At 35.9% G+C, this 22,595-nt stretch overlaps 1 protein-coding gene across 2 annotated transcripts; it reads right to left on the minus strand.

Annotated features, from left to right (window-relative positions):
• Positions 1 to 237: 237 nt before the first annotated feature.
• On the minus strand, positions 238 to 19,390 carry LOC118275157 (uncharacterized). Of its 2 annotated transcripts, none has more exons than XM_035593024.2 (5): positions 19,251 to 19,389; positions 11,980 to 12,038; positions 10,339 to 10,544; positions 8,676 to 9,207; positions 238 to 2,142 (listed from the first exon to the last, which is right to left on the minus strand). In XM_035593024.2, exons 2-5 carry the CDS (start codon positions 12,028 to 12,030, stop codon positions 1,924 to 1,926), a joined length of 1,008 nt encoding a protein of 335 aa, XP_035448917.1. In that variant the 5' UTR covers positions 12,031 to 12,038; positions 19,251 to 19,389; the 3' UTR covers positions 238 to 1,923. The 2 variants fall into 2 exon arrangements, with proteins under 2 accessions (XP_035448917.1, XP_035448916.1); XM_035593023.2 differs by having other exon boundaries at positions 1,823 to 2,142; positions 10,285 to 10,544; positions 19,251 to 19,390.
• Between the last annotated feature and the right edge of the window lie 3,205 nt (positions 19,391 to 22,595).

The following is a 22,595-nucleotide window of genomic DNA, read 5'->3' on the forward strand; positions in this document are numbered from 1 at the left end:
TGGTGGAAATGGACTCAGGTAACTCATGTTTTTTTTTTTTATATATGAAGATGCGTTCTATACATGCGTGTTATGGATGCGTGCTATTGGTAGCTTGCTTAGTATCAGTGGACACGGTCACATAGTTTTGGAACTTAGCTATTACGTTTTTGTAGCATAGCTACATAGCACATCTCCGGTGGAAAAGCACATTTAGTTTATGTTCGTGGGTAAACTGAACATGTTAATAAAACTACATTTAAATAAAATCATATTTTTATTTGGTAATAAGTAGTATGTACTTATAATATTGTCATTTTTATTGTTGCTCCATATAAATAAATATTAATATTGTACTGTATTTATTCAAGTATTAAATACCATTTTCAAGTTTTATAGCGTTGAGTATTTCTCTTACTAATTAGTTCTGAGTATTTAGTAGAATTCATAAATGTATTTCAGTAAAAAAAGATTTGATTTAATAACCTTTAGGTACTAATTAATAAGATATTTTTATTAAATGCTCTCTTAAAACTAAGATGAGTTAGTATACACTACGTATAAATTCGTTGATATCTTAATTATTTTTATCACGTACAGTAAAATAATAGCAGTATTCATAAATCATTAATAATTCTATTTCAGCTGTAGAATAGTTTAACACTTTTCCTTTAATAATCTTTTTTAGACGTTACCTCACACTAGGTTTTTCTTCTGTGTCGTGGGTGCAATTACAACAAACATACAATTTGACATACACATCACACCCAGACCAGAAAGAACAATCTGTAGAGCAAACAAAGAGTTGCTCCGTGCGGGAATCGAACCCGCTACACGTTGCACGGCGACCGTGCAGTCAAGCAATAATGTTATGATAGACTACAGGTATCACCCCTTTTCCATGTGTATGTGAACTTGTACGATAAACTCACGACACTGGAGAAAATCTTGAGGCACCGTTGTTTTCTTTTTAAACACGGTTTCTATACAATCGCATTAGGTACTCCCCTGATAGCAATCCTGGCTGTATGAAGTTAGCAAGCCAATTAGGGTTCTTATACTATTCTGGATAATTTCTACAGCAAAAATAAATTTCTAATGCTTTATGAATAGTACTGTCACAGTATACAATAGTTACATCTACGATAAATACTTTATTATAATTATAAATATAAATGCACCGTTCTGTTCTGAGGTTTCTTTCATTCAGCTCATTCCTGACTTCGTTTTGTTTAAATGTCCAAACTTAGTGACGTCATCATTGTGTCATGGGAATGCCTGTCCTTGTCTAGTTAGTGGGGTAATTAGTCTAGCATGGATACAATTTAATAAGCACCTAACTAGAGTTATTGAAGTGGTATCGATTAAATTATGTAAGCTTTTGATGATAGCATTTCTTTAAATTCGTGTATAATTTAAATTGGTCAGTCCTCTAGTTAAGCTACTTGCTCGTAAAGTGTAGGTTTACAATACAATTGGGTACTATCCTTGGTCAAAAATAAATTATTACAACTTTCAATACAATAAAATATTAAAAAATAATCACACTCTCATTCATAAATTTGATGAACTACTTAATTTTAGTATTTTTCTAGCTAAATTTCTAGTAATAAGTCTGCTATTTGACGTCAAAATCTTATGACGTCATAACGCGTTATTTCATAAAAAATATCGTTATTGACGTTTCGAAAAAAGTATTGAATTTGACTAGTAGGAAAGTAGCCAATTCTTGGTTACATTGTTTTGTTGGTTCAAACTTGGTTTTGTGAAAACTAAGTATTACCAATATTCATTCAAAGAGATCGAAAAATATAATAACAAAATCATTAGATATTTTTTACAACATATTTATTACTAGGTATCCCCAAACAGGCACCATATTGAAACATTATACCAATACCACACTAACCCAACAAAGACAGCCATCCCCATTCCATTTCAAACCTAATAGCTATAGATTAAAGGTTGCAGATACCGCAGCTCGGTGGACATGCCCGACTCATCCTTGCCCAGTTCCTCCACCATCTCCCTGGCCCTGTTGTTGGCGTACTCGTGCCCGCAGTCATGTCGCTCCACCATCTTGGACAGCGCCATCTTCAGCTGTTCTCGTACGCCGCCGCTAGATGACGCCACTAGAGCCTTCATCACGTCTGGAGAGAAACCCTGGAAAGAAGAATAAAGATTTCTTAGTAAATGATCGGTAAAGAAAATTAAAGGTGCGCTTCCTTAAAAAATCGAAAGATTTTTACCAAAATAATTGCATTTGCCATGTGTCGTAAGAGCCGACTGAAAGCTACTACATTATTATATCAGAGACCGGACAGTAACATTCTCTGTAACATTCATACCTCCAACTCCTCTAGAGGAGTAGTCCATAGTCCAATAACGGACTATTGATGTGATGTAATATCTATCTTAACTAATATTACCTAGATAAAGCTGAAAAAATTGTTTGATAGCGCAAATCGCCGCAAGTACAGGTTCGAATTGTTTTTTGTTTTTTGTGTTGGATAGTTCATTTTTCAAATAAGCTTAGGTATAGGCTATAAAACATTACGCTACGATCAACAGGAACCGAGCAGAGCGGGTGCACGCGCGGAAGTTGCTAGTCTATATGATAAAACTTACTGCTCGTGTTTACGTAATTAATTAAGTAGGTATATGACATTAAAACTGTACTTATCAAACCTACTAAGATCGTAACAAAATAAAAAAAATCGGGATGCGATTAAAAATTTATGTCTCTGTTTGCCAAAATAAAAATTGAATAACTGGTCTCAACAAGGGTCGAGATTACGCTATAAAATCGACATAAAATCATACATATTTCAGAGTAATATTCAACCAATAAACGACTTTATTAGCACCATAATAGGGTGGAATCTTCGTAAATATGTTTAAGAACTTATTTGTATATCAAGATCCTAATATTAGGTAGTACAAAGGACAGAAGGACCAATGTAAACTTTTATTTAAGTGTTGTCAAAATCGTGAATTTTATTGTGAGACGAATTTATAGTTAGGGTCTTATTTTTTGGAATAAAATATTGGTCATAATGACAAACAGAGGAAACGATGGTACTTATTAAGAAAAACGAGCTTTTGGTCGCCTAAATTACTTAAACGATGAAAGCAATATTGTGACGACGTATAAGCCGGTAAACAAGTGGACAGATCACCTGATGGTAAGCAATCGCCGCCGCCCATGAATACTCGAAACACCAAAAGCGTTACAAGTACGTTGCCGGCCTTTTGGGGGTTAGGAATTTAAGGGTTGTTGGAAAATCGGGGATTGGAATATTGGGCCTCCAGTAACCTTACTTACGCAACGAAACACAACACAATCGTTGTCTGACTTCGGTTTTCTGTGAGGTAGTGGTATCACTCCGGCCGAACCGGCCTATTCGTGCCGAAGCATGTGAATCTTTTGAATTTTCTCAACTGATAAAGACTTCCGACTGACAAAGAGGATGAGACAGAATGAAGCCAGTGAACCTTCTAATAAAACCGTAGAGGGTCTCCAAAAAAGTCCTAAACCCTGTTATTTATGGTGATATAAAGAGATCCATGAGGTCAATGTATGGGAACACAATGTAAGTCCTCGTAAAGATATAAACCGACTATGGCAAAGTAAAAGATTGTCCTGTTTTTGTTAGGAATTTAGGGCATCAATAATATTGCTGTTACGTTTTTATACTCTATTTGTAAGTGCTTAGGGTTCGTATTTGTAGTTTGTTATAAATATTGTTTAGTTTAGTTAGGAACCATGTCATTTTTACGCCAATCTGATTTCAATTTGCAGATTATGTATCTAGACTATCTCGTTGGTCGAGTGGTCGCAAGTTGACTGTCAGGCAGGATGTGCTGCAGGTCGAGCAAAGTATTAGAGGGTGTTTTTCAAAATTTCCCAGTAGTAGCACAGAGTCTGAAATTGTGTTCAGCATATGGCAATAGGCTTACTTCCCATTACATGGGACTTATACAAGTGTAATGTGTGTGGAAAGAGGCAACATACACATAATATGTTACAAAAATGGCATCATTCATGTGATGGGTCCCATAAAATGAGGTTACTCTAATACCGTATACCGGACACAATTCCAAATCCCGTACTGTTACTAAGAATTTACCGAAAACCCAAAAAAAGAATTGACAAACTAGATCAGTTCCGGACTCAATTTCAGTACCATTCACTTAAAAAATAAGACCTGTCTACGGTCTACAATATATATAACAGGCTCTAGTATATATAGAAATAGTAGTAAAAAGTTTATCCAATGGATCCGGCCCGTGCTCACTGACCGGAGACAAGTTATTGCTCACCTCCTGGTTCTGTCCAACTTTTTCAGATAAACTTACTTTTAAAAGCTTTGGTTTAGAAGTGTGTTAAATAAATCTTAAAATGAAATAGATGTTTAATATTATAGTTAATGAAAATAGAGACGTAATAGCCGGAAGGCTAACGCTTCTTCTTTTTTTACATTTGATGGGTCGACGATTGGCCGCAATCTCAGCTGATGGTGAGTGATGATGCCTACCATGGAGCACGTATGTTCATAAGCAGCGTATTCACTCGGGCTTTGACCAGGTTATACCCATCAGAAAACACAGACTCCGGCAAAGAATTCCACTCCCTAGCGGTTCGCACACGGGCCTGCGGACGGCGAGCAAGGGTAGCTCATCGCCCGAACAGAACCAGACCCGTGCGTGCGGCGCGTCGCGTTCCGCGCGCGCCTCAAAGAGCCATCAGACCACCACAGATGGGGCCTAGTAGGGCTGATGCCTGATCCGGAGCTGCGGACTACCTAGCGGGTTTACCGGGGCTCCGGCTCGAAAAGCAGGAGAAGGAACGGGGTGGTTTTTAGTCAGTAAGAGTCTGACACTCCCTCTCGCCTCGCCCAAGGCGGGAGAAGTCATTGGATGATTTTCCCCCCTCAAAAAAAAAAAAAAAAAAGCAGTTCGCACAAGGAAGCTTGAAGCGAAGCGCTTCGTGCGAGTGGGTGGGATATCTACCATGAAGCGGTGGCGCTTCGCCGATTGTCTTGTGGTTCGATGATGGAAAGGACTAGGGGGAATCAAGTTGTGCATATACATGCATGAGGGTATGCGTTCGAAACCTACTAACGGCAAGTACCAATATAACTTTTTAGTTGTCTAGCAATATTATTAAAACAAGAATAAAACTCAAATCAACGGAAACACACCCCACATTTATCAGGCAATTCCATACATTCTGTAAGAAAATAAAGGAATATTGCTACAAATGAGATATTTTCCGGCACAACGCCTGCGTCTCGCAATCAGCTGCGTACACTTGTTACATCTACTGTTATGTTCTACATTGTACAATATTGTATTTTACTGTAATTAAATTAACTGGAAATAAGGTCGTATCGTCACGCCTTTTTACCCCGAAGGGGTTAGCCGAGGTGCACATTTTTACGGCACGTAATGCCACTGTACAATGTAAACCCAGTTCACCATCCTTGTTAAAAGTTCCGTGTAATAGGGGTGAGTCAATTTCATATACTGGGCACAATTCCAGGTCAGGTGAAATATAGGATATTAGAAATTTCGCAGTAAGTAAAATACACAGTGACCGGAGAGTTTGGCAAAAGGCAGTCAAATATTTTTTAATATTAAATTTTACCCATGTTAACGGTTAGTTCTAACTTAATTGGCAATTAAATATTGAAATCATTAACACAGATCCACATTTTAAACGACAGATGTCAATAACATCATCAAATCATAACCTAATGATTGTGTTATAAGTCATATTGTCTGTCATCATTTATTTGTTTATTTTGATGAACTATTTTATGTTTTATGGTATAGAGCCCGTGGTATCAGGGCACGATCACCTGATTGATAAGCAATCGCCACCCATGGAGACCAGTGGGCACCTAGGTGTTTGATACATCGTGCGTATAGTTTTAACCCTTTGGGGTTAGCAATTTATCAGGGTTTTTGAGGAATCGGGGATTGCGAAGTGGGTAATTCAACCTCCGGTAAACTCATTTACACAACGCAAGCTTTGTTTCACGTTGGTTTTCTGTGGGGCCGTGGTAAGTATCACTCGGTCGAGTCGGCCATTCGTGCCGAAGCATAGCTCTCCCACACTTGGAGACTAATACATCACACATATTTTAAACACTTTATGTTATTTCTTAACATCGTTTGTTAAATTCTTAATTAATATCAGACTATCAGGAATGTCAACAACGATCGAACAACGAGCAAATCCTCAAAACTTTGCTAGTATTACTTGATTCAATTTGCGAGTAGGTCGTATCAGAATTAGCATATTATCGTCGATCGATCCAATAAATAACAGAAATAAATGGTCGGAACATTGACCGCGGTGTGTTTACTTAATTCGATACTTTATGAACAGTGGGCGGTTTTATTGACTTATTGTTATTATCGAAATGTTAGAAAAACAAACTAATTTTAGGTTTTTGTCTTAAAAATGCTTTGTGCTTTTTGGATATTATCTACAAAGATGTAAAATATGCCGCTCTGTTCGGCTCCTTTTGATTAGTACTGTGATGTTTTAGAGCTTATTATATAGCTTTCTCGATAAATTGACTAACCAACCCAAAAAGAATTATTGAAATCGGTACAGTGGTTTTGACATAGAGAAGAGACAGACGGGAATTACCTTCGTGTTTATATAGTTTTTCACTCACTGCTCGGTACAAACAAACAAACTCTTTAACTTTATACATTAGTATAGACATTATAGATCCTAGGTCAGAGCTAAACTTTGGTTTTGGATAAATTTTAGCTTGAATGGAAGTTCTTTTGATTTGAAAATTATGTTTTATCATTAAATGAACATTTCATATTTTTCTGGACGTATTCTATTAAAAAAAGAAATATATTTTTTAATAATAATATATAATTATTATTTTACGTATATATTAATAATTACTAGGGGGCAATGAGCACCGTTTTTCAAACCCGAGAAGGAGAGAACTCCACACAATAATTGCAAATATATAGACAGACAGACCAACGGACATTATTCATATTTAAGTATCCACAGAATTTATGCAACACTGAAAAAGTAGCTGATTTTAATCAGCTTAATTTAGTTGTTGTCAAAGTTTGAATTAAAAAGAAAAATTAAAAACAAAGAACTACTTGAAAAAAATTGAAAAATAGCATTAGTTAGCGAAGTCATTCGCTTTTGTTTCACATTGCTCGTATTTCTTTTAAATCTCTTGTTAGAACTAATTATAATATTTTTTATCACAAAAGTTATTTAAAAATATGCAATTAATCATACTTTTATGACAGTTAACTCATAGTTATAGTTAATTAGCGTACCTACTATATTTCATCCTGATAAAGCTTGTTTCAAAGCCAAAATTAAAAGAAACCGATCTTAATACAAGTCACGTCAAGTCAATTCTCAGATCGATCTTTTCGACCAGATCCAGACCCGTGCGTACGGCGCGTCGCATACCGCGCGCGGCTCATATAGTCATCAGGCCAACCACGGGATGGTTTTAAGTCAGTAAGAGACTGACACTCCCTCTCGCCTCGACCAAGGAGGGAGAAGATATTGGATGATTTAATTACCTCAAAAAAAGTATTGAACTGTTTCAGATTTATCGCAGAAACTCCACACAGTTAATGTCAAAAATCAACTTTAATCTAAAGATTTTGGATCTCTCTATTGCTCTGTTATATCATAACGCTGAAATATCTAAATCTCCCCTTATTCATTCAGCTATAAAATGTAAAAAGGTTTCAAGTTTAACGTCAAAGATTTTACTAGGTAACTAAACAAACAAACTTTAGCACTTCAAGTTTATTACATGAACCGTTTCATTGTTTCACCAAGGTGAAGATTTGAGAAGAACCATTTTGAGAAAATGAATTTTATTATCTTTCCTTGAAAGTATAGACTTGAATAGAGGTCAAATATTTTACGATATTTCCAATACCCCCTCAATCCAAATTCAACTTTATAATAAGGAAAATAGAGGTAAAAATAGAACAGATGATATTTCCTGGTGATAAAGACATTGACATTGCAACGAAATGTAATACTACCCTCAATTACAGAAACCCTCGTTGGGAGTGTCACTACTGTCTCAGACGTCGGTTGGGTAAGACGTGCCTGTCAGACGCAAGACGCGGATGTTTTGACGAGCGACTTAAGGTCGGAGTAGGATTACGTTAAATGAGAGAAATTGTTAAAATTGGCATTAAGATACAGGTTGAAGAACAATATCTCTGGTGGATTTTTTTAGTTACTTTAAAAGTATAACCTATTGAAGAAGTTTTTGGAAATGTTTTATAAATAATTCAATTAGATTTTAAGATAATAACCAAATGCTGCACACAAGCGATGGTAATAAACGAGTTTTATTTTTCAAACAATCAAGGATAAAAATGTTTGTTGTATGTAATAATAATAGTTGTAATCAACTGCTTAAGGCTGATGTTGCATGAATAACACGAAAACTAAAATGATTAAAATTATGAAAACAAATGTAGTTTTACGGGAGAGTTCCAATTAGACCATGTATGGTGTCTCACATTATGCCACATATTTCATTTCCATTGATAGCCATATCAAAATTATTTACAGCAACTACGAGTTATCTTTCGTCATCTCTTATTAAAGGATATTCATAACATACAAACGTGAAATAAACAAACAACGAAACTATACTCACGCTATAATCCGACAGTCTCTGCCTCTTGGCATCCCTGCTCAGCAGATCGTACAACAGCAACAGCCTCAGATTCGAAGAAGACAGCTTGGCCTTCGTAGTCACAGGCTGGTTGCCCTGCCTCACTCCATCCCACACATCCACCACCTTATCATCATGAGGGTCTTTAGCCATCTTTATCATCTCCCTTACATCATCAGACAAGTACTGCAGGCTTTCCTCACTGATATCATCGATTAAGTAGCCATCCGAACGGCTGGAGACTTTAACGTCATAGTGCGGTGGAAGATATGGGGCTGACTCTGGACTTGGTTCCACTAGGGGCTTTATCTGGTCCTGGTGGATAGCCAGAAGAGGTTCTTCTGTCCTCTTCTCTTGGGGTTGGAGGATGGTGTACTGGGTGTGTTGTTCCACTGGTAGGAGGACGAAGCGGTGCTGCTGTGGGTGCCAGGAGTATCTGCTGTAGCTGTAGGGTTTTGGTGGGGACGGTGGGGCGTAGAGACCTGGTCTGTGGAATGGTGTCGTCATTTCTGTCCTGGAAAATTATTTTTTGGTGGTTAGTGGTGTTGGAACGGCTTTGATTGTTTTGTGAATGATGTTCATAAGTAGCTTGAAGAGCTTGATTTTTTTTGTTTAGTTCAGGAATAGATCCTGAGTATACTTAAATACAATGTGTAAATTAGTAGTATGTAAGTAAATCTGTCTGTTTGTGTGCGTGGCTTAGTACGTGTTTGTGTGCTCGTGTGAGTGTGTGAGTATGTGTATGTAGTAACTTAATGCAAATAAACTTGTTCTTAAATATTATGTATAGATTGATATTTACAGAAATCGTAAACCAAACCATTAGCGCTAAAATATTTACAAAAACTTAACAGTATGTTAATATAATTTAAATGAACCTTACTACCTACAAAATAAAGACTTTTACAAACTTACTTTCTCTCTCAGTACAAAAATGCTAGAATAGTAAAGACATATATATTTTATGTTAATTTTCAATGAGCGAGCTGGTTTAGTTGTTTGAAGAGTGATGACGTCACGGTCCACTTGGCAGAGACCTGATCAAACCGTTACCTGTGCCATACGTGTTGTGAATAAAAAAAAAACACCGTAATACAAGGAGTTGCGGAAATATATAGAGTTGTTGTTTTTGTTTTTTGGCAAATTGTCAATTTTTTTTTTGTTTGATTTCTAAACAGTATTGTAGTTATAGTTTGATTATTGTTAGTTATAGTATAAGTTTAGAGTAGTGCTTGATTGGTATATGGTAATATGTTTACCTCTTTAACATGACTTGGAGAGACTAACAACATACATTGCCTTGAAAAGTGTTTGTATGTTAAAAAGTTAAAGACATTCTAAAGCCAAAATGTAGAATATAAAATTACGTACAAAATACGACAAAACATTGACCTAGTAACACCAAAATTTGAATTAATTTGTGCGAACAGAAATAGAACCGACCGAATATTCTACCATAAAACAATTTCACGCTTAATCTACGTTTTTATTCAGAACTTCTATTGAGATGTAACTGTCAAGAGATTTATTCAACCAATGCCTGAAAACTATGTTAAATTGCAATAGGGGTATATACAAAGCCGAAAGTAACCTCTTTGTTGTAAACCCAGTCCACCAGCTATTAATAGGCTTGTAGGTCACATACGGTCTGGAGGTCGTGGGCCTAGTGGTGGGCCTTGGAGTAGGCCTCGTTGTGGGCTTGGTGGTAGGCCTAGGAGTCGGTTTGGTGGTGGGCCGAGGAGTGGTGTCTTTCACATCGAAGGCCATCTGATCTGTGATGTGGGATATAATCTGCATCGCGACTGGGAGGTAGGAGTCTGATAGCTGTACTTGCTGTTTTGCTGAGTCCACCTGTGAGGAGAAATTGGTTTTTGATAATTAATTTGTACTACATAATGATTGTTATTGTATTAGTGATTGAGTGGATCAAATCAAATCAAATCAAAATCATTTATTTCAAATAGACCAGGAAGGCACTTTTGAACGTCAAAGCAAATGTAATAATATTAATAACGTCTGTCTGTCGGTCAGTCCTCTAGTGAAGCTATTTGCTCGTTCCAAAGTGTAGATTCCTATGGAGAAGAACGAGCAAGAAACTCCATCATGCATGCAATTGCAATGCTGTTTAATTATAACGCAAGGGATCGTTACAACCTTACGGGTTACTAGGGCTCCAGCTCAGAGCAGGAGTAGGAACGGAGTGATTTTTAATCAGTAAGAATCTGACACTTCTTCTCACTTCACCTAAGGCGGGCTAATTTCACATGATGATTTTCCCTCTTTAAAAAAAGGGATTGGTCAAAGGATTATTGGGTTAATTAACATTCGAAAAATCTCCGTAGTAGCACACAGCTTAGATTAGTGCTTGGCGTATGGAAATAGACCTATCCTGTAACTTAGGTGTCGGACTCATTGCGTAATTGGTGAAATGTGGGAGTAACCTTTAAAATATGCACCAGTGACATATTCGTACCTTTGAGTGTGTCATGACATTTCATTACGAAATTCTAATTAGTAGTACGGAGGGTGCGAAGTATTGCAAAAGGCAAACACATATTGTGTAAACTTTTGAGGAAGCAGATCGGTATTTTTATGTAAATTAACTAAAAATCACGCTTAAGTAAACCGTTAAAAAATTTAATATGTCGCACGATAAATATTATAAAAGTCATGCATGACATTTATTGTAACTAAACAGTAAGTTACATTAAATATCATGACGAGATAGTAAGATATTATTGTTGTTTAATGCCATCGAAGTCATACAAATTAACAAAAAACAAATGAACAATATCTCTTAAACAAAAAATAAATGTGTCATAAAAATAAATGTGTTGAGTACAAGTAAAAGTGAAAATGTTAAAACAATGAGCGTGTGGTGACTCGTGCTGGATGAGGCACACTCGTAATGAAAGTGACATCCCGGTGAATTATTCAACAGTTCTGCCGCCTCATTTGATGCCTATATCGGTGGCAATGATGAAGATAGATATAGGGAGATAGATTTTTTTGTTTAAGACATATTGTTTTGAAGTAGCTTTTTTGGGTCGCGGTAGTCGTTTGTAAACCTTATATGTATACAGGCTATGCTTTTGATTTCTCAACTAAAGATCAATAAGGTACAAACTAAAATATCACTTAAAAATATACAAGTAGTAGGTTGCAGATTGTGGCCACCAGGGAGGTTTTAGTGAGGTAAAAATCCCACAACGCTTCTTTCCTAAAAAGTTAGGCGCCTTTTGAAGGTTTCCCCCGTCAAAAAAAAAAGGTAAAATGTTTTACTCACCTGACCCAGGGAAAATAGTGACAGCGTCACAAAAATCGCTAACGTAATCATTGTGAAATCTGAAACAAAATACGTTAGATATTATATACTGATTTTTGGAATTTCGCAAAATCCTTCATGTTTGCTTTTGTGGACAATTTACAAGAATAATTTTATTTTATTGTAGTCAAAACCGATTTAAATAAAACTGATAAAAGTGAAAGATTGCATCTAAAAAACGCTCAACCTCCAAAAGACCCATATCAAACTCCTATTTCAGCTCCATCCAAAGGTTGTGTATAAGAAATCGCCTTGTGCGATAAGACCCCACACACTATGCTTAAGTTGTCCTATGTGATTTTGTGGTATAAATAAATAAACTCCAATATATATACTCCACTATAAATAACAATACATTGTTCAAAAAACATATTCATTTCTAGTCCTATAAGATAGTCGTTCACTCATTCTAACGTGTTTCTACCACGCCGGCCTAAACACAAACCTACATAAATAAATAAATAAGGCGTCGTTCCTTTAGGCCTAGCCCCTTTAATCTCCGCGTTGTCAGACTTAACCTGTTCGTGTACATTGTGTGGCCGTAAACTGGAGCTCGTAAACTTTAGCACTCGTAAAGAAAGATGTTAAAATCTGACAACATCCCAGCGAGAGTCTCGTTGACTCAGTTTTGCTGAGAAAGGAGGGTTTTATTGAGTTTGTTAAACATTTTCAGTGTTACAAATCTTACTAATATTATAGATGGAAAAGTTTGTGAGTTTATGGTGTATGTTATGTACTAATTAACGTAAAAATTGGTGTAGGAATCGGGATGTTTGGAACTGGAGTAGATTATGGTACGGTATAACACATAGGGCAAAGCCGCTGATAGTAGCTATTATATGCATAGTTATAAAACAATTTTAAAGTTGTAGGTTTAAAGAACACTGAGTAAAGGAGAATCCTCCGTCTAGACCTTTTCCGGGTTAGGGATTTTAAGGGTTGTTTGGGAATCGGGGATCGTGAACATTTTGGAGAGGGAAATTGGGTCTCCGGTAATCTACGAAACACAACACAAGCGTTGTTTCACGTCGGTTTTCTGCTCGTCTATGGTCCAGTCGAGTCGGCCCATTAGTGCCGAAGCATGGCACTCCTACACTTTATTAAGCTTAAGAAGAGCTGAAAGAAAATTCTCATCATTTTCCTGTACCCAGTTTTTCTGTCGACTGAACTTTGTTTTCAATTCATCCCAAGTAAATTTTCTACACAATTTACCTCAGTTTGTAGAGTACACCTACATTATGATTACCCAGGGAGCCTTGTTAATTACCTCCTTTGATAAGGTATGTATAACTGTACATATATAATTATGTGACACGTGTATTTCGTCTGTCTGTCTGTTGTGTGGCCCTTTATTCGAAGCCAGTTAAAATGTTTATCTAAAGAGTAAAGTACCTTGGAGTTTGGTGATGTTTATTATACCTCTGTTATGTTTTATCTGTTGCGTAATTATGTCTTTTATTTGACTGTTTTGTTTTACGGAGGCTGTAATTTCGAGTGCTTTATGCCTAGGACTATATTCTGTATTGTAGTTTATTTTATGGATATTGTTATTAGTTAGTATTGTTTGTAACATACAAACAAAATACAAAATGTTTAAGGATTTTATTATTTAGGTTATATGTTTTCTTTAATGTAGCTATTCTATCGTATTAGGTTAAATCTGTAATGGTAGATGTAAGTTTGATGATAAATAAATAATAAATATTTTTTATTACGTACGGTGCAAAATTTCTAGGTAACAATTAATTCTTAATTGAATTTTATACCTAACTAGCAAATCCGGCGAACTCCGTTTCGCCATCAATGATTTTCACTGTTTTCCTGCTTTTCTCTTGAATTTTTTCCTAAATTATCTTTCCTATAAACCTCACGGAGCCCGAGACCTTTCCAACGAATGTAAAACCGTGGAAATCGGTTCGTGCGTTCTGAAGTTATAGCGTCAGGAAGGAAAACCCGACTTATTTTTATATTATAGATTAATACATACATAAAGATTTCTTGGTCTACCTATAGGGAACATAATAGAATAATCCATCTTAATAATAACACCTTATAAGTATTCGATTTCTGTACCAAAATTCGATAAAAATTGATATTTACGGCGTTACTTCATTAACCCATATAGGCATGTATTATATAACGTTTTTGATCACAAGATTTTGTGATTATTGGATATTGTGCAGCAAATTATACTAGTTATTGACGTATGGTAGTAGAATGGGTCGTTAACAGCCCTTTAATGAAGAAATCGTATGGAAGAAAAAGTTTGTTTTCGTAGAGAAATTCAGTTCAACGAAAACTATATACATATATTATATGTATAAACAAACAAGCACAGCAAACCACAACAAGAAACCTCCCAGTCCCAGTAAAACGCTAAGTTTCTAGAAATTTCTACCAACACGACAATATTATAGCGCCTCCATAATTAAAGCACAGATAAATAAACACAGGAATGTCCTGATATCGATTCAAATCAGCAAAATGCAATTCCGTATCGACTAACGTATTCTGGGTCATTTCTTAAACGAGTTTGTGTATCAACAAGGCTGTATCTAGCGATTCCTGTGCCGACCGTTAGAAAGATCCGGTTCTGGCGATGTGGGCCAGTCCTTGTCTATGGCATTGTATAGATAATATAGATGTACAGCTTTCGATAACGTTTTATGGAAATAAGGATTTTCTTGGGAATAAATCCTTGTTTCTAAGACAGATTGCGTTGGACAAATGTTTTGTGTAAAGTTATGTTATCACTAGTAGTAAAATGTTTATTACTAGCAGCTCTTTCAAAGCATTCGCGTAATCTTTTACTATTTTGTTTGATATCAAATTTAAATAGCCGTAGTGTAAGCGATTACAAAGTTTTACAGTTAATCATTAAATAAATATTTTTAACATGAATCGTAAAAGCTTAATCGACACTTATGTATGTAAGTATAAACAAACTGACTATCATTAATTTTATGAGTGCTACTTTAAAGTTTTTAACATGGTCGAATTAAATAATTAATGTTAAACAATTTTGTTGCGCCAATAAAAAACATTTAATTTTAAGCACTGAATCTAAAATGTGAGATCTGATTTAGTTTTATTTTCGGTCATGGTAATTAATTAAAATAAATAATTCTACTCTGCTTAATGTCTATTTTTTAATGAAAATTCAGGGGTCGTCCTAAACCGACATGGAACAACGCTTGTGTTGTGGTTCGTTATATGAGTGAGGTTATCGGTTCCCAATCCTCCCAATCCCTGATTCCCCAACAACCCTTAAATTCCTAAGTCCCAAAATGCCGGCACCGCACTTGTAACGCCTCTGGTGTTTCAAATGTCCATGGGCGGTGGCGATTGATTGCCATCAGGTGATTCGTCTGCTCGTTTACCGGCTTATTCCATAAAAATATCCTCCCGCTTCAGAAGAAAGTTTAAGAAAAACGTGGCCTCGTTACATCAAGTGATGTAACAACCATGGTTTGTTGAGGTAATTAACCCATCATTGTGTTGTTGTTCATTAGTACGAGTATAATAGGGATGATGACGGAGTACAAAAATTAAAAGTCTATTATATTAAGTGAATCCGTTACTTAATGAACAAATATTAGACACGTATTTTTTTTATTTTGTCATATAAGAAGAACAATGCTTAGATAAACCGAATCAAAGTTTAAAAGTGGAAGCAAATGCGTCAATTCTACGTAGGTATAAAATGTACATAGAAATGATGTCATGTGATATTAATTCAAATCGATATATTTATCTTCGAAAGTATTTGCTTCCGTAAAATAAAAATCAGTCATCTACCCTAACGCCCTAATATAATGGTTTAGTAGAAAAAGAACTAGGTTTATAATACCTAGTCAATTTTAGTACCTACCTTTATGAATGTTGTTTATCTGTAGCAAGGCTGATGTTAATGCCCTAATACCCTACGTCTTTAAATATTTAATGTATTGATCATAAACCACATCACAACTCAATACAATACCTACATCATAAAATTTCTGACCACAACAAATCCAGTTTTTAAACACCAATAAATAAATCCTTTCTCCTTTTCGGAGTAAAAGCCAAATAACCCTTGTCCCTTTGCAAAATTTTCAAAACAAATTATGGGTCGTTGACAGTCTTATGGCTTATTTTTTAAACCAGTAATGACGCAGTTGCAGCCCAATTAACGAACGACCCTCTAATTATTACAAGCGGCCATTTTGAGAATACCTTTTCCCTGTATCTAAATAAAATGGCGCGCAATTTGAAATTAAGAATTCCATATTGATTTGATTTTGTTTTTTTTTGTATTTTTTTTTAGTTTTAAGTTAGTTTTTATTCCTTTTTTAGGTTTTTTTTAAGTTGTAAATAAAGTATGCTTTCCCAATACTAAAAGCATCAAAATCTACATAACTTCAAATCGTCTAACATAACATTGTCGAAATAAACATTCTTTAATCTATTTTCAGATAAAGATTTGTTTTTATTACGTTTCGTTATTCTGCCTTTCGGTAGAATCACGTCGAATTATTAATTAATTTTACGCCACAACTGATAATTTTGTTTTGCGAGAGCATTGTCGATGTCGGCATGAAATGTATTTAATTTTGCTTTTAATGAAGCTTTTAAGGGTTTTGTTAGGCGAAATTGTTTTAATTTAACAAGCAGCTTTGATTAAATAAAACGTGCGTTGTAAAATGTTATGATGTTTGGGTTTAATAAGCGAAGTTATATTTATGTTTTATGGTTTTATTTTTGGCACAGTGATTCTGATTTTGTACCTACAAGTAATGTTAATGTACGAAATACAATTAATTCTGTACTTTTATGAGTTTGTTTGTTAATTAGTTACACGTTGGGTTTCATGATGATTTCATTTAGGTGTATATAGTAACAATACGACCTATTTTTAATCGACTTCATTGATGAAAAATATGTTAAATTAAGTATACCGCAAATAGCGTACCGTGCGTGTTTCAATACTTGTGTGTAGCAATACCTTGCCCGACCTGGGAATCGAACCAGAGACCCGTTGGCCAGCAATCACACTAGCAATTATTCGTCCAACGAGACACGTAGTAATGTAGGTACGTGTTCATGAATAATGTCAAGTTAATTATAAGTTTTGCTAAACTTTCCACTTGCTTAGTGAAATGGCTTCTACCATTTTGTACCTAATGATAAATGATATTTATTTTGCAAATAGGTTACAATGTAACTTTTTTACACGTCAATCTCTTAAATACCTAGATGAGGCCGATAATAAACTACTAGTAGTAAAAAAAGTTATAACCTTTTCTAAAATTCTGAGTATTATCGGAGTCTAGAATAACTGATGAGAATTTACTAGCAAACTTTTACGTCGCGTGTGTTATTGTATGTTCGTGACATAATAAATAGAGATATATTATGTCATAGCTATAATTGCTATGACTGCATGGTTGGCGCGGTGGCTGGACAGCAGACTGCCACGCAACGTGCAGCGGGCTCGATTCCCGCACGGAGCAATATTTGTGTAATCTACAGGTTTCCTCACGATGTTTCCCTGCACCATTTGTCAGTGGTGTCTAAATAATCTTAGAAAGTACATACATATAACTCGGAAAAAGTCACATTGGTACTTGCCGTTGGTAGGTTTCAAATCCGCACTCTCATGCATAAGAAGCGGGTGTCATAAACCACCGGACCACTACGACACGACATCATGGACAAATGAAGGTTGTAAATGGATGCAGGTGGCGGCTTGTTGTTCTACGTGGAGGACTAAGGGGGAGGCCTTTGTTCAACAGTGGACGTCTCTCGGCTGATGATGATGATGAGGAAATGAAGAAGTTTTAAGGAGAGTCTCTTAGACTACTGGCATTAACTGTTGTATGGTAAAATATATCTGAACACAAATGTACATGCTCAAACAATCATAACACACATCTTGACATAAACCAAGGGGAAAGTCTCATTAAAATTCGTCCAGCAATTTGGAAAGAATGCGCGAAGAATAGAAGTATTTGTTTGTCGCCAATTGTTACGTCCAGTTGGACAATACTTGGGTATTTGCATTTACAACTACTTTCTTATCCATTATGACATCAGCAGACATTTTAGTCTTAGAAAATAGTTTTTTGGGATAGAGAAACAAACAAACAGACTGGTTACCGGATGGTAAGCAACCGGAGCTACAAGCAACCAAAGGAGTTACAAGTCTTTAGGTGACTGCTCATAGATGCCCGAAACAACAAAGTCTTTGCAGGAGCTGCGAACTACCTAGCGGGTTACCGGGGCTCCGGCTCGAAAAGCAAGAGTAGGAACGGGGTGGTTTTTAGTCAGTAAGAGTGTGAGACTCCCTCTCACCTCGCCCAAGATCTTTCAAGTCATCAAGGGCAGGTCATTAGACATTTCCACACCTCAAAAAAAAAAGTATTTGGGTGAGGGTTTAGGCCTCTGGTAAGTGATGAGTGTGGAATCACTCTCACAGCACAAGCGTTATCTCACGCCGCGCCGGTATTCAGCTCGGCCGTGGTATCACTCCGGTCGAGCCGGCCTATTCATGCCGAAGCATGACTCTCCCAAAATGTGTTAAATTAAATAAATGAGCATTGAGAATTGATTAAAAACTCAAAGCTAGATAAAGATTTCCGATTAATCGCACATAATTTAAGAAATGCGAAAAGGAGTTTATTTATTTGTTACGCTTTCTCACTGCATCGTTATGCTAATTTTAACGATTTTTGGCGACACAACATATAAATATAATATGAAAGTATTTGTTTTTTGACATTCTACTCAGTAGTTGACCTAAAATCACTAAAAACTAAAAATAACAAACTAAATTATACATATATACCATCTTTAAAACAACCCGTTATATTGTCAAACTCCATATTTTAACATAACAAAGAAAACAAAACGTGAGCAAAAAATATGATTAGCAAAATCTCTGTCACTCCTCATACAACCGTTATGTATCATTCACACGAATAACGTAAAAGAAAAAGTAAACAAAAAGTCGATGAATCATACAAAAGATGTCGATTCACAAATTCTATTAATATTAATTTACTACACACCTAAATAGCTTTAATAGGAATTTGCATAAAATTAACATAAATCATAAACGGTAATAAATTGCAACTTTAGCAAAAAAAATGCACAAATAATTTTATAAAAACGTTATCGTGAAATAATAATTTATGAAAAAATGCACGAATAATAAAATGACAAAATAATTATTAATAAAAAATAATACTAACCTTGTTTTCACACTTTTTGAAAGTCACTTGAATTTGGAACGTGTTAGTTTGGCGCGCGTGCGTCGTGCGCCGGCGCAGGCTCGCACTGCGCAGCATCCCCGGGTAGTGACCCCGCCCCGAGCACAATATGTAGCTAGAGCTGATGACACCGACACATCACTGTCAATAAACCTGTTCGAGAGTTTTTGAGTCAGTTTGTTTGTATGTTTTTTACTCCTATACTTTTTTTCTATACTAAAGTATTTTAGTTCATTAGCAGTGGCTATTTATTGTGATTAAGAAAACTCTTATTGAAATTTGACATCTTTATAACCCGAAACTCAAGTTCAAATATCTAAGGAATTTGAAACCAAAAGAAAAAGAAGATGTCCAAAAAACCAAAATCGATTAAAATGATTTATATGTAGTGAGGTAGAGTATAGTATATTATGTCAGTTTATCCTAAATTAAATATTTGTTTTCGAGCGATAATAACTTAGTAATAAAAATTCTAGTATTCTGGATGTCCGAGGGCGATGATTACATTATTACATAATATTATCAGGTGATTCAAAAGCTCGTCCACACCTTATCAAAAACATAACCCTCCTTCTGGCGCAGTCAAAAAGAAAAACACCTTTTTACCCAAAAATATCGTCCATATACAAAGCGGTATTATCAGCTCTATACGAAATAAATCACAAAACAGTTGTTTGGTTCATCGACCAAGTATTAGCATACAGGTAAAATTTAGTCGTCTTACTCTTCACAGGCCAACACTTAAGATTATTGCTAAATATCTCAAGACCCGTCCTACAGCATCCCACCTCTTTATTTATTAGGGGCACTTATCATAGCCGATTTGAGGTTAGGTTTAAATCTTGGAAATAAATTTTGATGTCATAAACCTGTCATATTATACCACCTGTAGCTTTGTTCTGTACCTGTCATATAATTATTATTAGGTCAAAATGTAATACTCCGTCCGAATGCCCGACTCGACCTCCACCCAACTGCCTACGTTCTCCAACCCGAGTTCTGTCTTCTATTTTCAATCTAGCAGAGCGATCCGGAGCCGCGAAAGACTTTAACGGGTTGTAGGAGCTCCGTCTCAAGGATTGGTTTTAGTCAATAAGAGTCTGACACTCTGGATAAGGTCCAAAGCTAGAGGAGACATTGGATGACTTTCCTCCCTTAAAAAAAATCTGTCAGGTAAAAATATAGCGAGAGATAATGGGTAAACCTTCTTATGTAGATCTGGAGTGTCTTATAGTTGATTGTCATGGCTGCTGATGATATGTTCATCACCTCACGATGTTTTCTTTCACCGTTTGTCAGTGGTATCTAAATAATCTTAGAAAGTACATATAAGTTGGAAAAGTCACATTGGTACTGGTACTGGAACTGCTAATAGGAACTCGCTCTCTCTTGCATCAGAAGCGTATTAAACCTTCGGGCCACCACGACACAACATATGATATGTTATCATCCATATATTCAATAACATGTACCTATGTAGGTTGACTACTGGAAAACATTAGCATCGAACGCTATAATGTCCAAGCTAAGCTGTTATCAAATCGAAGAATCATTTATACGCCATTAGCCTTAATAACTTGCCCAAGGTTAATTCAATTACAAACAAAATCCTCCAATTTTGGTCGTGGCATAGTTTAAAATAGCCGAATATTAAATTATTGATCAAAAAAGGGCCCTACATAGTCTACTTCGTAGGCTAGAATTAGGCACTGATGAGTAGGTACTATTCCAATTGGGTATCGAAGCCAAGACCTCATACCTACTTGGCACTTCTTCCCGGATTCCTGGTTGAAGGGTTAGTGGCCGTTTTGTTTTAAATTTTTTAATAATAGCATGGAATAGCACATAATTTTGGAATAAAATAGGCTCATCTAACTTTATAAAGTACATACTGTACTAGTGGACTTCTAAATTAATAAAGTAGTTCTACTATAATTTTATTATAACTTTCGTGAGACATACTACCTAAATTAAGTATTATGTTATCGGCTTACTCACGTACTGTTTGACGAGGAACTTGACTAGTTTCAAGCCATGCTAGAGGCTCATATTCATGAGCAGCATTCCGCGACACACGACGTGGTGATTGTCTACTATTCTACTATTCACCATTTACCTTATGTGTATTTCAATATTTGCTTACCTTATTGATTATGTAACTCGACAAACTCCTTTAGGGAATAAACACATTATGTGTTCCTTCCACATAATAGTGACATACCATTACATCATTACTATATCTACCCATCCCTTAGAGAATTGACTCATTACCTATGTATATACTCAGTCAGTTACTAAAGCTTTCCAGTTCAAGATCACTGTCAGGGTGTCGAGCCCGCATTGACCCTACAATGTAATTGGAAAGTTGGTGATCACTTACTCGTATACAGGCTGGTAACAGGGTTATTATGAAATAGTTATGTATTGGCCAACTGATAATTAGGATGGGGCGTAATCTTTCAAAGTCTATTGGACTTAAAGGAGGTGTTGCTAGATGAAAATTAATCAAACTAATATTATAAATGTAAAAGTTCGCAACCGAGGGCTGGTGTTCATCGCAGCGGTAAGTCCCTGTTGGATCTTTGGATGTTTATCCGCCAAACACGCTGAAACTACTGAACGGAATTTGATGAAATTTTATATACATATACGGTATGAGCTGACTTGTGTGATTTAAGAGTTCTAGTAATTGGGCCACCGGTAACCTCACTCACATAACGCAAGCGTTGTTTCACGTCGGTTTTCTGTGAGGCCGTGGTATCACTCCGGTTGAGCCGAGCCATTAGTAAAGCCATAATACTTATATTGTTTATAAACCACATAGTACGAAACAATCACAGTAGTATCGATTAGCTACTATTTTGCTGGGACGTGATGTCCCAGTAAAGTAGTAGCCAATCGATAGTGTCTACTCACATTTCTAGGACATAACAAAGGAAATCGTTTTTGAGAAATTGCAATAGTTTCCTAGACCATTAGAATACCGTAACCGCATACACATATACTTATACTTCACGTCCTATACTCTTTAAATATGGTGCATAGGTTTCTGTTAAGTAATGTTACGAACCTCACCTAATTGGACCCGAGAATATTATTATACAAAGGAAATTGAAAACCTATTAATACTTTACCTAACCTACAAAACGTACCACTGCCCCTGTACCCTTAGTATGAGTTTGCTTTACCTTAAACTAAATTGAAAAGAGCGTTTTTGGGGCTCTGATTGGACGGTTCGAATGTACCAACCAATCAAAGCGTCCAACACGTTCTCTTTTTGATCTTGTTGAACTTAAAGCAAACTCATACTCAAGACTCCTGATATGG

Source organism: Spodoptera frugiperda, chromosome 11, assembly GCF_023101765.2.
Source record: "Spodoptera frugiperda isolate SF20-4 chromosome 11, AGI-APGP_CSIRO_Sfru_2.0, whole genome shotgun sequence".
NCBI lineage: Eukaryota > Metazoa > Arthropoda > Insecta > Lepidoptera > Noctuidae > Spodoptera > Spodoptera frugiperda.

What these genes read in the sequence shown, in the direction of transcription:
- LOC118275157 (XM_035593023.2), bottom strand. Translation starts at nt 12,030, where the DNA reads ATGATTACGTTAGCGATTTTTGTGACGCTGTCACTATTTTCCCTGGGT. An exon ending in CACTATTTTCCCTGGGTCAG is followed by an intron (nt 10,545 to 11,979) that starts GTGAGTAAAACA and finishes TTCTCCTCACAG; the next exon opens with GTGGACTCAGCAAAACAGCA. An exon ending in AGAGACTGTCGGATTATAGC is followed by an intron (nt 2,143 to 8,675) that starts GTGAGTATAGTT and finishes TCTTCTTTCCAG; the next exon opens with GGTTTCTCTCCAGACGTGAT.